The sequence below is a fragment of the Corythoichthys intestinalis genome, chromosome 1 (genome assembly GCF_030265065.1).
Source record: "Corythoichthys intestinalis isolate RoL2023-P3 chromosome 1, ASM3026506v1, whole genome shotgun sequence".
NCBI classification, from domain to species: Eukaryota; Metazoa; Chordata; class Actinopteri; order Syngnathiformes; family Syngnathidae; genus Corythoichthys; species Corythoichthys intestinalis.
Genome location: NC_080395.1, coordinates 67,277,340 through 67,293,207, shown reverse-complemented (window position 1 = coordinate 67,293,207; position 15,868 = coordinate 67,277,340). Strand labels below are relative to the sequence as shown.

The following is a 15,868-nucleotide window of genomic DNA, read 5'->3' as shown; positions in this document are numbered from 1 at the left end:
CTTCCCAGTTTAAATGAACTGGATGTCTATCGTTGTCAATGGCAAGCAATGAGTTAATATTGAGTCACCTACTTGTTAATTTTAAGGGACTCAAAGGTCACTTCCTGTTGATTTTGGGTGACTTTCTGCACATTTGGATTATTTCCTGTTGATTTTATGGCATTTCTGGGCCGTTTACTGCTTATTTGTTCCCTAATGTAGCGCTTGGGGCATTTTCTGGTCACTTACTGGAAATATATAAATATTGAGTATTTTTTCCCCCTCTGGAAATGGATTGCAAAGCATCCCTACGATTATATGCACACTTATGCTCATGGCCGAAACGTATCCACATTGCGTGCGGAAATTTTGAAACTACAGCGAGCTGCTACTGGCAGACGTTTGTAGCCTATTGTGGACACGAAAGGGAGTGTAAAGTGTACATAGTTAAATCACACAAGTCCAAACACTTGTAGTCTTGTGATGCTCAGTGCAAAGTGCGCATCAGTGACATGCTCAAATAAGTCACAAAACGCACCGCGTCAAAATACAGCATGTGATTCTGCATTCACTGTTTGAATGAAGTAAAAACCCCGCATGCCAGACTGGACCTCCTTGCAGGCCATTTCTGGCCCACGTGCCTTACATTTTTACATCATTGACCTAAAAGTCTTATAAAGGATTAGTATGTGAATTAGACTCATATTTTGAGACGATTCGACTATATACAACAATTTAGCAAAGCGCAGATGACGAGAAATTAGTCTTTTGATATGCCGGTTAGCCATGCCTACCATTATAGGGCTCGAGCGTCCCCAACAGGTGGATGACGTCAGCGGAGTTACGATTTCATATGATTTAGTATGCAGCCCATTGAGGGAGAATTATTCACAACGAGGAAAACATGACAAAGACAGCAGCAAAATGTCATTGTTTCAATCTCTCTACTCCAATATTTTTACAGGATATTATTTTTATCCAAGAATTTTTCCCCAATAGCTAAATAAATGGCATGGTCATGACAAATAACAGTCTTGTGCTAAATGGAATGCGAAATAACAAAAATGCATTTATTCAAGACGACATGGCAAAATTACGGCATAATGGTCAAAACTGTCGACTTCACCTTTACTGTCGCACCCCCCGAATTATATTTTATGCCACTTAAATCGGGCTTATGTAATTTCCTTACCCGGCTTCGGAGAATGTAAACAAACCAAGAGGTGTGACAACTAGCCGACAGGCTAACCTGAACCGAATGATGTTTCAAAGTCTTCGAAGCGGAAAATCACACATAACTAGCCTGGATCATTTCACATGACGACTGGGTTGTCGATTGTCTTCGCCGATCAGTAAACTGGCCGGCTGAGAGCAATTTACAGCTCGTTATCCTGCTTCTATGGACAGGTGAGCTCGCCGTGGAAGCAGCTGGACAATGACCGCTGAACAAACCGGCCGACGTCGGAGGAGCGTGCAGCTGCCAAATGGTCAGCACGAATATGGCAAAATAATGCTTTATTACACAACGAAGTCGTAAACAGCCAGAGAGAGTCATAGGCTAGAGGCTGCAGTTGTTTTGCAGCTAGCATGTACAGCTAATGTGTATGAGGAGAGCTTTTTACGTGCCCATCCATGATCAAATATAAGAAGTCCTTTATCTAAAGAAAGTTTGTAGTATTAACTTTGTAATCGCTGTGTTCGCGGCTATTTTTAACTCAAAGTTGCAATTTCTGATCGGTCAGAAAATTTGACAGAACACCGGGCACGTGAGCACAATAAGTCGAATATAGTGCTCTCCCAACGGGGGGAATGTGCGACAAGCTGCCGGTGTTGTGCCGAAAAATAGCCGCCCCGCGTGAAATGTCCCCCTGACGGGAACGCTTATTTATAACGCTTTATTGAGGTGACAACATCAAATGTTTTCATGGACGCATTACAGTAATGGATTTACGACTGTAAAATCAGTTTTAAATAAATAAATTACACAAAATACTGGTACTGTATTTTAGTAACAAATCGTGTACTGGGCCACATAAACATCTTTGAAAAGAAATGTATTAGTCTACAGGTTTTCACGACCATATCCCAATGACAGTAACACAGGTATGACATTTATTAGGTCCAGCAGAGTAAAGTGATACATATTCACGGTACAAGAAAATCGTTTCCATTTCCATCGACTGGTAAGAAAAAGCTGTTTGTACAAGTGACGTGTGGGCGCTCAATAATAAAATAAACAAATAAATAAAATAAACGCTCAATAAAGCGTTATAAATAAGCATTCCCGTCAGGGGGGACTTTTCATGCGACGTGGCTATTTTTCAGCACAACATTGGTCGTCGGCCGAGGGGGCAAAGAGCATGTCAGCCACAAAATGCAAGCCACCTACATATTAAAATGATCCCAATATTTCACATAATACAAAACACGATGTTTACTCACTTCCTCGTAAGTCCCATGGTCCCACAGTAGTAGGGGGGTCATTATCAATATAAAGTGCCTTTTGGTGTCCTCATCAGAAACACCCAGTTATCATGAAAATGTATACAAATAATTAAAATCTTATGTCTTATTATGGGAGAACAAAGATTTTCACACATATCTGGACAACAATATGTCTCTTAAAATCTGTTTCCTTTATTTTATGTGTACGTTTTCCATTTGATATACTCCATTTTGGCATGTCCCACACACTGCACTGCTAACTTCAGTGTGTGTAATAAATGGTTAAATGATAAAAAATGAAACGTTTTTACATATTAACTTATTGCCACAGCAAGTTATTTGATAGAATTGGTCATTTTGACCATGCATATCCTTACTTTCATGAAAATATTTAACATTTTCCCCCAAAAATACAATGTCCCTGAAAAAATTGTCCTCCCTGTCATTTAGGGAAAACTGCCTCTTTAGAAAACCTGCTGATTTTTTCAGTGATGTCACAAGACCAATTTTGTCTTCCTTTATCGGTGACTAAAACAGAGATTAGTTGCTGAGTATGTATTTACACTTATGTTTCGCAATTTTTGTCATATTAGGTGTGTAGTCAGATGTTGTCAAGCTTAACCTGTCCACTCTGTCATTATAAAATATCAATTATTATAAAAACATTTGATATATTTGAAAGCTGTATGTAAATACGTCCACAGTCTGCTTGCTAATTTAACCATTTTGCGCACTGAAGGTCCACCATGTGGTTAATAAATACCAATATTAGACAAAAATCTCCACCCTGTCATTGTCCTCCCTGTCAACCATTTTGCGCACTGAAGGTCCACCATGTGGTTAATAAATACCAATATTAGACAAAAATCTCCACCCTGTCATTGTCCTCCCTGTCAGCAAAGCTTCCATGACAGGGTGGATAGGGTTCTTAAAAGTTTAAGCCACATACTGATAATGTCAACGTGCTAATATGATAAGAGTTATTACGTACATTTTATAATGGGTCATGCTAGACATGGTAAAAATGGATCAGAGCAGCACTATAGAAAGCCTAGTTTGATTGGGCAAGGCAGATTTACTCCCCATTAAATTGGTTAAGTTACACTTTTTGTGTTGAAATTTTCAAGGTACGAGATCAAAAGGAGCTAAGACAGTAAGGAGATAATCAGGAAAGTCGTGGTGCTGACACTGAAAGAAGAAGAGAATATCTGGAAAAAGAAAGGGCTTCCAAATGACCCTCCGAAAGACATGATCCCTTGTCAGTCTGGGCCCACCTCGATCCAGTTTTGAAGGTAGTGAGAGAACGACACCTACACGTCACAATAATTTTATCAGTTATGGGCCTGCTATGCGGTATCGACAAAGGACATATAACTTCCCTCTCAGCAAAGCCCTACTAGTATGGATTCAACGAAATGACATGGAATTACTTTGCGGCAAGTCATGGCAAAGGGGCACCAGATGCTGTGGGTGGGGTCCTCAAGAGCTCAGCAGATACAGATATCCCTGATGCTCAGACCTAGTATGACAAGCTGAAAAGCCTTGACACATCTGTCGAGTTGCTCTTCATCTCAGAAAAGGATATTGTATCCAAAAGTGAAGTACCTGCAATAGCTGCCATAAAGGACACCATGAGAATCCACCAAGCATTTAAGAGGTCACTCCTGCTGATTCATCTAACGAGTCCCCATCATGTGGAAAGACATCAGAAAATACTTGGAGACCAAATATGATTGCGGTAAAACACATTGGAAACTGGTGTGTCGTTAATAATGACAATGAAGCATATTCAGATGTCATCAGAGAGGTCTAAGGGCACAGTGTGAAAGTTCAGCGCATGCACCGCCATGGCATAAACAAGTTCTATTGGCCAAGTACCTGGGATGACATTTGTTGGTACCATGACTGGCAGGTACTTTGCCGAATACCAGAACCACAGGGTGTGAACAAGCGCTCTGTACAGATTGAACCATCTTGAGCCATGCCTCTGCAGAAATAAAATTTGTTTATAGATGTGCCTCATTGGTGTTCAGTTATGTTCATTTGTTTCTCTTCAGGTCAATCATTATTCAGCAATTTACCATCTCATTGTACAGTTCAATGTTTGGCTGATTCAGCAGAATCATCCATGGAGTTAAGTTGTAGAATGCCACAATTATGGCTCATTTTGGTGTTTTGGTAGGTTCTGGTAGTTCCATCTGAAGGGGATAGGACCTCTGTTATATATATTTACATTTAAATTATTTGATTCATTCAACGATCTTTCACAATTTGTCCACTCTGTCATGCTAGGTCAACCCTGTCAGTTTACTGTCCACTCTGTTATTTTTTATATTCTAGGAAAATAATGCATTTTTTTTCACAAGTTAGCAAACTTTTTGTGCGATTTCTGCATGAACAAGTAAGGGCCTTATAGTATCAGCTGAAAATTTGACCACATATCTTTGTTGACAGATTTTATTAAGAAAAGAATGTAGAATTTTTGCTGATTTTCAGGAAAATCAAATAATTTCCCCTAATTTAATTATTATCCAAATACTTTTCCAATTAAACAAAACGTAGGCTGTAGATAAGGACAAAAAACCTTCCTGAAAATATACATTTTATAATCACTATGCAATTAGAATATATTTATTCTGCTTTGAATTTGTCCATGACAGAGTTGACATAATTTGCTGTTTACGTGTACTTTGTCTGCTTGTAGTTATTATTAAAAAAGTGTGGGAGCTTGACCGACGTGCATTCCTAACAGTACAACAGGTAATTGATACTATAAATGTGAAGTTGAATGGAAAATCTCAGCTTTTTTTTGGGCAAGTTGGAAGTTCTCAAAGGCACCGTGTATTGATAATGACCCAGGGCTTGTTTTGGCCAATATCCACCGGTGGGAAAAATGGGAACCTTTTGAAACACCAAAAACGCCTCTCCCTCCTACAGCAAGATTTTTATGCAGCCATTTGGCTGGCGTGATGCGAAAAATAAACGTAATAATCCGCAAAATCAGCTGAACCCTTAGTCCTTCTCATACAACAGTACGGCTGTATAGTGAAGAGGACTCCTTCCTCCGTACACGTCACAGCGCCCTCTTTCTCACCTCGAGACTGTTGCCAGAAGTCACTCATTTTCATGGCACAGGATTAAAGAAAACTAAATAAATATAGCGATCGCTTCCACTCACATCCAAGCGGTCCATTTCATTCAGGAGCATAAAATACCGCATGTATTATGAAATAAACATGCTTTTTCGTGTCACTGGCACTTTAAAGTAAAGATGTTGGACAAAGATTAATAAACTCTTAAATGTGCAAACCTTTCATTTTTTCAGCAAAGCAGTACACGTCATAAGTCTCGTTGAGCTGTCTTACTCCATATGTCCTGACTCCAGGGACATTTTCTTTGTCACCATAACAATTGACGCGAGGCTCATGAATTGGGTACCTATTTGAAGATGAGGAAAACATATCGAATTAAGGTTAGAGTCACCAGACAGAAAGTAGTGAAAAACTGACCTCACTGTCTTATCAGAAAGCCAACCAGCATCACACTGATGGTATCCATCATCAAAGGCCGCTTGGAGTTGTGCAGGTGAAGCCATGACTGCACTGTTCTGGGTGCATGCATCTAAAGCCTTTTCAAAAGTCATCATGTAGCGACCAATAATGGGCCGATAGTGGAAAACGACACCTGAAAAGACATAAAAATAAAAATAAAAATCTTCAGCAACTTTGAAAATAGAAAATGTGAACATATAAACACTGACATTGACTTTCTAAAATTGACATACAGAGCTTAACATTTTGTAAGAATTAAGTGTGTTCTACCTGGATAGGCAGCAAGGTTACTTTTTTTAAATTCATGCTGTTTTGATAATTACATTCATAGATGCACTGCTCAATTTCTCCCAAAAAATGATTACATTTACAAATGCTTCGGTAGTAATATCTTCATTTATTTTGCTTGCAATGAAAAAACACAAACGAGAATGAAAAAAAAAATTAAATCATGATCATTTTACACAAAACTGACCCCAAATGGGCCAGACAAAAGAATTGGCACCCTCAGCCTAATACTTGGTAGAACAACCTTTAGATAAAATAACTGCGAACAACTGCTTCCGCTATCCATCAATAAGTTTCTGACAATGCTTTGCTGGAATTTTACACCATTCTTCTTTGGTCAACTGCTCCAGATCTCAGATTTGAAGGGTGCCTTCTCCAAAAAATCCATTTTGAGAGATCTCTCCACATGTGTTCTATGGGATTCAGGTCTGGACTCATTGCCGGCCACTTTAGAAGTCTCCAGTGCTTTCTCTCACACCTTTTTCTAGGGCTTTTTGAAGTGATTTTTGGGTCATTGTCCTGCTGGAAGACCCGTCTTTCTCACACTGGACCCTACATTATGATGCAAAATTTGTTGGTAGTCTTCAGACTTCATAATGCCATGCACACAGTCAAGTAGTCCAGTGCCAGAGGTAGCAAATAAACCCCAAAACATCAGGGAACAGCCGTCATGTTTGACTGTGGGGACCGTGTTCTTTTCTTTGAAGGCCTCGTTTTTTCCCCCTGTAAACTCAGTTTATTCTTTATCCCAAAAAGCTCTACTTTTGTCTCATCTGACCAAAGAACATTCTTCAAAAACGTTTTTGGCTTTCTCAGGTAAGGTTTGGCAAACTCCAGCCTGGCTTTTGTATGTCTCTGGGTCAGAAGTGGGGTTTTCCTGTGTATCCTACCATAGAGTCCCTTTTCATTCAGACGCCGACGGATAGTACGGGTTGACACTATTGTACCCTCGGACTGCAGGACAGCTTGAACTTGTTTGGATGTTAGTCGAATTTTTTATCCACCATCCCCACAATCTTTTGTTGAAATCTCTCGTCAATTTTGTTTTCCGTCCACATCTAGGGAGGTTAGCCACTGTGCCATGGGCTTTACACTTATTGATGACACTGTGCACGGTAGACACAGGAATATTCAGGCCCTTGGAGATGGACTTATAGCCTTGAGATTGCCAATTCTTCCTCACAATTTTGCTTCTCAAGTCCTCAGACAGTTCTTTGGTCTTCTTTCTTTTCTCCATGCTCAATGTGGTACACACAAGGACACAGGACAGAGGTTGAGTCAACTTTAAACCATTTTAACTGGCTGCAAGTGTGATTTAGTTATTGCCACCACCTGTTATGTGCCACAGATATGTAACAGGTGCTGTGTTAGTTACACAAATTAGAGAAGCATCACATGATTTTTCAAAGCGTGTCTGGCCCATTTTTTGAGTTTTGTGTAAAATGATAATGATTTAATTTTTTCCCCATTCTCTTTTGTGTTTTTCATTGCAAGCAAAATAAATGAAGATATTACTGCCAAAGCATTTGTAATTGCAATCATTTTCTGGGTGAAATTGAGAATTTTCTGACAGAATTGCAGGGGTGCCAATACTTTTGCCCAGCAGTGTCCAAAATGAATTTATATATTTGAAAACACCAGCCTAATTGCAAATATGAATATTATTCTGTATTATGTGGTGTCTCAGGTCTACTTGGCTGCAAAAATATTACACAATAAAAAGGGCCACATCATCATTTTACTGCTTTAGGTGTTTAACAGACTAACATTTAGAGCTGTTAAAGTCTTTGAGGGGAAAAAATGTCAAAAACACACTGTACACATTTTGCTTACCTAGCACCTTTACATGCACATCATCATGATTGTCCTCAATCCCTTGTTGAACCTCACAGCGGTAGACTCCAGATTCACTGGCCCTTAGCTCAGATATTTTGATACTGGCATCTGTTGGAGTCAAAGGATAGCTGACCAGATGAACCCTGTCTAGGTAGTTCTGACTGATGCGCACCTCTCCCTCTGACGCAACTAAAATTGTCGAGACCTTTTCCTTGGTAATTAGACTCCATTTGATGCGGTAAGAAAGAGGAAAAATGTTGGGTGCTCCTGGGTCTGGAACTGTGCGGTCCTATATGAAAAAGAAAAATCCATTGGACTCTTCATTTAATGCAAATATTGTTCCATAAATGAATACAGAATTAAAATCCCATTAAACAAAAAGGAAATCAAGATAAATATACGCGTATTGGTTTAAGTGTCTGTTCAACATGAAGATGTTGTCGGTGGTCAATTGATGGCCAGTGACACAAAAAGCAACATTTAATAAAACATTTAGTTGTTTAGGTGTTTGTGTCAAGCATACATTAGTTCATACACCGAACTCTATCTGTTGATGTAAAGTGAAAATATGACATAATTTGCATATGAAATAACATGGTGTCTTTTTATAAATTATGAAAAGTAATGGGGGGTAGAAATAATTTTTTTCACGTGCAGTCACACAAACACACCTCAAAGTTGCACGGAAGTATTAATGTCCCTCCAAGTAGCGGCCGCTGTGGGTCTGGTAGAGGTATATTCACACTTAACACATCTTCTGGGTCTGTTTTAAGAGAGCCACATGCAAAATAACAGGAGACAAACTCCACACTAACAATAACAATCAAAGTCAATGAACTGAAAGTTCACAAATTGTACTAGCTTGTCTTACCTTGGAAAGAGTTGTCATCATACACGTAATCATGTGATGCTGAGATGACATTTAGACAAACACAAAGATGAACAGCCCACGTGATCATATCTGGAAATGGAGAAAATGTTTGAATTCAATGTGACGTCTATGCATACAGCACAACAGTTTTCACGCATCTTTTATTAAACCAAGGTACTCAATTTATATGAAAAATAAATACAGAATAGTCACCCCACTATTTTTTTTAATGAATCTGGAAATAATAACTATGGACCCTACCCACCGACGTCACAAAATCACGTGATCGCTGTATGGTTCCGCCCCCTTGTCCGTCATTTTGTGTCTGTATTATCAATGGTCTCAATTGATCGAGCAATTTATAATGCATTTCATGGAAGACCCGGTGCTTTCGGATGCCGTAAACTCACTTGATGCGTTGCATAAAAGGCGTTATGTGGGAAAGCTTCAGTTTATCCATTTGCCAGATCAATATTTGATGCCTAAATCGATGTTTTTCGACCCGCTGTCTCCGCCGTATTTGCCTGACATCTGCTAGCTACCCTTATATGTACAACTATCTTGTCCACACAAAATCAGCCTATCCTCACGAAAGTTTGAAAAACTTTAAGAGCTTGGAGGCTTATAAATACTTCGTTGCTGGTTGGGTGAAACAGGTCCTCGTCCACGAAAATTCGGCAGGAATCTATCTTGTGCTTGGAAAGGTGAGTAACGAAATTTTCAATTCAAAATCTTTTGTTATTGCTAACATCCACTGTCAAGTCTAATGTATTTCATGTCGTTTGTCAATGGAGTTAGGGCTTTTAATGTTTATATGGTTTAGCGATAGCACTCTCACTACATACATACGTGTATGTTGTCGGCGATTAGCCTAGCAATGATCTTAATTGTGGTTGTCAGCCCAAAACCCTCTAAATATATATTAAATGCATCTTACCAGATATAAAATGACTACTACATAATCTGTGGTAATCGTTTGGAGCCCAGTTTTCTCGTCGAATTGCAGCAGCCCATCTCGCTCTCTTCTCTCCGGGTCTCTCGGAATCCGGTAGAACTTCAAGTCTCTCCGTCTATCTTCTCTGTTATTGCAACCGACCGCCACACACGCCTTCACCATTTTGATTATTAATGTTAACGAGCAGAAAAACACATCGTAAATAGAGGAATGTACGTAGCCATAACAGGTAAACACGATGTGTTGACGGACAATTGGGCGGCACCAGTCAGGAGGAAGGAGTTGTGACGTCACGTGGGTAGGGTCTATTGATCCAATGTACACACAAATGAACTTTATTTATCGGAAGTCTGGGTCTATTTAAGTGACCACAAAGCTGAAAAAAAAATACAGTGATGCCTTCTTTTTCGTGGTTAATGGAGACCGCCCCACCCCACCACCCAGTGAAAATTGAAAACCTTCACATTTTTAATGAAATATTGTACTCATTCTTTTTTTTAATTAAAAAAATCAGCAATGGAATGAGGGCGCAAAGCTTGAAGCGCAAAGTAGCGAGGGATCACTGTACTCCAAGGAAGCAATGATTTATTCACTTGTATTGATTGCAACAACTACATAGGTATTTTAATAAATGTTTACTTGACATTCTGTCATCTAATGGGAGGACATTTCAGTGCTTTGCCATTGTTTCATAGTGTAACGGGTACACAAAACGTGTATCCGTTGTAGCACGTGGAAACCTCCCCGCCGATTCCTTCATGTAAGGACGCTAACGGCTGCACCGCTGGCTCGGGCTTTATTGGCGCAGTGGTTACCGAACTTGCCTGCCGATTAGAATCGTCGCGGCGCGCGGGTTCGCGTCCCAGCCTAGTCAGAGGTGGGAGCGGAACGCGGGGTGGCACAGAACAGACTCGGGTTACAATGTCACTATCATAAACAAGTAAACAAAGATAAAATAGTAATATAATAGTGTGCCAACACACTGTTGGAAATCATTGGTGTAATGAACTCAACGTTTTACATTGTTACAGAGCGTATACGGATTATGCACAAGCAGGACCAACTGGGGTGTCAGTTTCATGCAATGGAGTTACAGTTGATTGTCAGACAGATTCTAAGACTGCCCATTCCAACTCTGATATGCTCAGCATGAAAAAACATGATCAGCACCCAGCAGCTTCAGTGATTCCAGGTAATTAACAGGAGTTTACAGCGAAACTGTGGTTTAAACAGCCGGAAAAGTACCATGGGAAGTGGCGCTGGTGGCTGTAGGGGTGTCACATCTCACAGTAGTAAACATTTGAATAGTTCCCGTGTCTGCAAAGGCTGGCCTCAAAACACCCATTGGATGTCACCAGAGACATTTCAAATGGTAACTCATATGCGATTGGACAGTAAATCTGGTACTATTGGTAATCTGTGTGAGAATATATTATTTCCCGCCCATTACATATTATACCATTATCATTATTATTATTATTATGGTCTTCTTTGTAAAAAATATGTATTAATTTTGCAGCCAGATAACACCATGTAACACATATTTTGTTCCCATATTCAAAGTGGAATTTCCTAGTTTGTTTGACATATAAAACACTTTTGTTTCCAAAAGGGTTTGGGTTTGTGGTCACGACTTTCAAATTGTATTTTCCAATTTTCTTTACTGCTGTACTTTATAATGCATACAGTGTATCACAAAACTGAGTACACCCCTTGCATTTCTGCAGATATTTAATTATAACTTTTCATGGACAACACTGACAAAAGGACACTTTGACACAATGAAAAGTAGTCTGTGTGCAGCTTACATAATAGAGTTAATTTATTTTCCCCTCAAAATAACTCAAAATGTAGCCAATAATATCTAAACCCCTGGCAACAAAAGTGAGTACACCTCTTTGAAAAAACGTACATCCCTAAATGTCCAAATTGAGTACTGCTTGTCATTTTCCCTCCAAAATGTCATGTGACTCATTACAGGAGTGCTGTCAGCATTGCTGCAGAGATTGAAGAGGTGGGGGGTCAGCCTGTTAGTGCTCAGACCATACGCCGCACTCTACATCAAATTGGTGTGCATGGCTGTCACCCCAGGAGGAAGCCTCTTCTGAAGATGGTACACAAGAAAGCCCGCACCTGCCCGTCTCATCAGACCATAGGACATGGTTCCAGAAATCTATGTGCTTTGTTGACATGTCTTCAGCAAAGTGTTTGCGGGCTTTCTTGTGTACCGTCTTCAGAAGAGGCTTCCTCCTGGGGTGACAGGCATGCACACATTTTGGAGGGAAAATGACAAGCAGTACTCAATTTGGGCATTTGGGGATATACGTTTTTTCAAAGGGGTGTACTCACTTTTGTTGCAAGAGATTAATGGCTATTTTTTAAATTTATTTAAAAACATTTTTTTTTTAGTTATTTTGAGGGGAAAATAAATTAACTCTATTACATAAGCTGTACACATACTACTTTTCATTGTGTCAAAGTGTCATTTTGTCAGCGTTGTCCCATGAAAAGATATACTTAAATATCTGCAGAAATGCGAGGGGTGCACTCACTTTTGTGATACACTGTATATATCTATATCTATATATATATATGTACATATATATATATACAGTGCCTTGCAAAAGTATTCGGCCCCCTTGAACCTTGCAACCTTTCGCCACATTTCAGGCTTCAAACATAAAGATATAAAATAAAAAAATTTTGTCAAGAATCAACAACAAGTGGGACACAATCGTGAAGTGGAACAAAATTTATTGGATAATTTAAACTTTTTTAGCAAATAAAAAACTGAAAAGTGGGGCGTGCAATATTATTCAGCCCCCTTGCGTTAATACTTTGTCGCGCCACCTTTTGCTCCAATTACAGCTGCAAGTCGCTTGGGGTATGTTTCTATCAGTTTTGCACATCGAGAGACTGACATTCTTGCCCATTCTTCCTTGCAAAACAGCTCGAGCTCAGTGAGGTTGGATGGAGAGTGTTTGTGAACAGCAGTCTTCAGCTCTTTCCACAGATTCTCGATTGGATTCAGGTCTGGACTTTGACTTGGCCATTCTAACACCTGGATACGTTTATTTTTGAACCATTCCATTGTAGATTTGGCTTTATGTTTTGGATCATTATCCTGTTGGAAGATAAATCTCCGTCCCAGTCTCAGGTCTTGTGCAGATACCAACAGGTTTTCTTCCAGAATGTTCCTGTATTTGGCTGCATCCATCTTCCCGTCAATTTTAACCATCTTCCCTGTCCCTGCTGAAGAAAAGCAGGCCCAAACCATGATGCTGCCACCAGCATGTTTGACAGTGGGGATGGTGTGTTCAGGGTGATGAGCTGTGTTGCTTTTACGCCAAACATATCGTTTTGCATTGTGGCCAAAAAGTTCAATTTTGGTTTCATCTGACCAGAGCACCTTCTTCCACATGTTTGGTGTGTCTCCCAGGTGGCTTGTGGCAAACTTTAAACGAGACTTTTTATGGATATCTTTGAGAAATGGCTTTCTTCTTGCCACTCTTCCATAAAGGCCAGATTTGTGCAGTGTACGACTGATTGTTGTCCTATGGACAGACTCTCCCACCTCAGCTGTAGATCTCTGCAGTTCATCCAGAGTGATCATGGGCCTCTTGGCTGCATCTCTGATCAGTTTTCTCCTTGTTTGAGAAGAAAGTTTGGAAGGACGGCCGGGTCTTGGTAGATTTGCAGTGGTCTGATGCTCCTTCCATTTCAATATGATGGCTTGCATAGTGCTCCTTGAGATGTTTGAAGCTTGGGAAATCTTTTTGGATCCAAATCCGGCTTTAAACTTCACAACAGTATCTCGGACCTGCCTGGTGTGTTCCTTGGTTTTCATAATGCTCTCTGCACTTTAAACAGAACCCTGAGACTATCATAGAGCAGGTGCATTTATACGGAGACTTGATTACACACAGGTGGATTCTATTTATCATCATCGGTCATTTAGGACAACATTGGATCATTCAGAGATCCTCACTGAACTTCTGGAGTGAGTTTGCTGCACTGAAAGTAAAGGGGCCGAATAATATTGCACGCCCCACTTTTCAGTTTTTTATTTATTAAAAAAGTTTAAATTATCCAATAAATGTTGTTCCACTTCATGATTGTGTCCCACTTGTTGTTGATTCTTGACAAAAAAATTAAATTTCATATCTTTATGTTTGAAGCCTGAAATGTGGCGAAAGGTTGCAAGATTAAAGGGGGCCGAATACTTTTGCAAGGCACTGTATATATGTATATATATTAGGGCTGTCAAACGATTAAAATTTTTAATCGAGTTAATCACAGCTTGAAAATTAATTAATCGTAATTAATCGCAATTAATCGCAATTCAAACCATCTCTAAAATATGCCATATTTTTCTGTAAATTATTGTTGGAATGGAAAGAAAAGACGGATATATACATTCAACATACTGTACATAAGTACTGTGTTTGTTTATTATAACAATAAATCCACAAGAAGGCATTAACATTAACATTCTTTCTGTGAAAGGGATCCACGGATAGAAAGACTTTTAATTCATAAAAGATAAATGTGAGTACAAGTTATAGTAATTTTGGTAGATTTTATATTGTGACTAAATATTGCTATCTAGTGTATTTTTTTTAGCTAAACTTAATGTTTGAATAGCGTATTATTTTGCATAGCTATTTTGATTGGGAATGCCAGATCTCTTTGCATTGAGCACTTTTCTTTTTGTGAACATTATTTATTTTTGAGAGATAGGAATATTATTTTTGTTGTGCTCTCACTAAATGATACTGTAGCGATTTAAATGTTCTTAACTGCCGAAATGCATGATGGGAATTTGAGCAACCATGAGTCACAGTGGTTGCTGCAAAGGATATAGCTTCTCTGCGTTGAGTACAATTCATGGTGTTAAGTAAACAATCATCCCTGGTTATACTTCCCTATGTTGCTTGCCACAAAAATTATAACAAAAGTGGAAGAGATGCAAATGCGTTACCATTTAAATAGTGCGGCCCCAATAAATGTCTGTGTTATCAATTCATCCTGCTAGGATATTGGTAGTGCTATGGACCCCATTGGACCGGTGAATCATGGTGGCTCGCTGTCGTCAGATGGCTCGGTTCATTCTCTTACCTCCTGAGGGAGCCGGCGGCCAACATATAAACATGGAGAGTTGTTAGATGGCTTTTTGTGAATACTTTTATTAACAAAACAAAAGCAAGTGGGGAAGCAGCACTTGGGCCTGCCACTAACAGCGCACTTTCTCTACTCTCTCGCTCGACCACTTTCTTCCTCACTGCTCAATATGACAATGCCGGTCACATTGAAAATAACAGCGGCCCCCTTTGCGGGTGCCGGTAACAACTGCGTTGCTTGTCTCTGCCCTTGGCTCTCAATATACATCAAACGGCGCCATTGTAGTCTGTTCGCGGCAATGGTTGAGTGGGTCGATCCGCGCATGCGTTAATTGCGTTACATATTTTAACGTGATTAATTTAAAAAATTAATTACCGCCCGTTAACGCGTTAATTTTGACAGCCCTAATACATATATATATATATATATATAATTTATTTATTATTTTATTTACCTAACTTGACCTGCAACACAAAGGACTGACCAAAATATTTTCTGCATAACTATGTGAAATGGGAAATTTTAAACATAGCCTCTAATTTTAGCAAAACCAAACTTTTACCTTTTTTAGTGGCACTTTTTTATTTAGGGCTTTTTTTTTATCAGATGCGTGATTTCATCCTTCTTTACCATAAATGTCACAATCACCGCCGTCAGTTCCACATAAAACCATTGCAGCGCTGCTTGTGCTCGGAACTATTCACGCTTACATGACGTGACCACCCGCGGCGAGATCAGAGAGTGTCACAACTTTTTTCTACATGGCTCTGGGCTCCAGCACTTCAAAGACCTTCGTGAGGTTATCAAGGGGAAACTTTCATT

General features: G+C 39.5%; 1 protein-coding gene across 2 annotated transcripts in view; it reads right to left on the bottom strand.

The window, feature by feature from the left end:
- Positions 1-15,868, bottom strand: part of LOC130927467 (aggrecan core protein-like) — a 41,483-nt gene that overhangs the window by 23,101 nt on the left and 2,514 nt on the right. For both annotated transcript variants that reach the window (XM_057853328.1, XM_057853335.1), the window contains exons 2-6: positions 8,971-9,060; positions 8,771-8,862; positions 8,097-8,388; positions 5,934-6,108; positions 5,735-5,862 (exon numbers count right to left, since the gene is read on the bottom strand). In XM_057853328.1, the coding sequence (XP_057709311.1) occupies positions 5,735-5,862; positions 5,934-6,108; positions 8,097-8,388; positions 8,771-8,862; positions 8,971-9,058 (775 nt within the window). In that variant the 5' untranslated portion in view covers positions 9,059-9,060. The remainder of the gene's footprint in view (positions 1-5,734; positions 5,863-5,933; positions 6,109-8,096; positions 8,389-8,770; positions 8,863-8,970; positions 9,061-15,868) is intronic.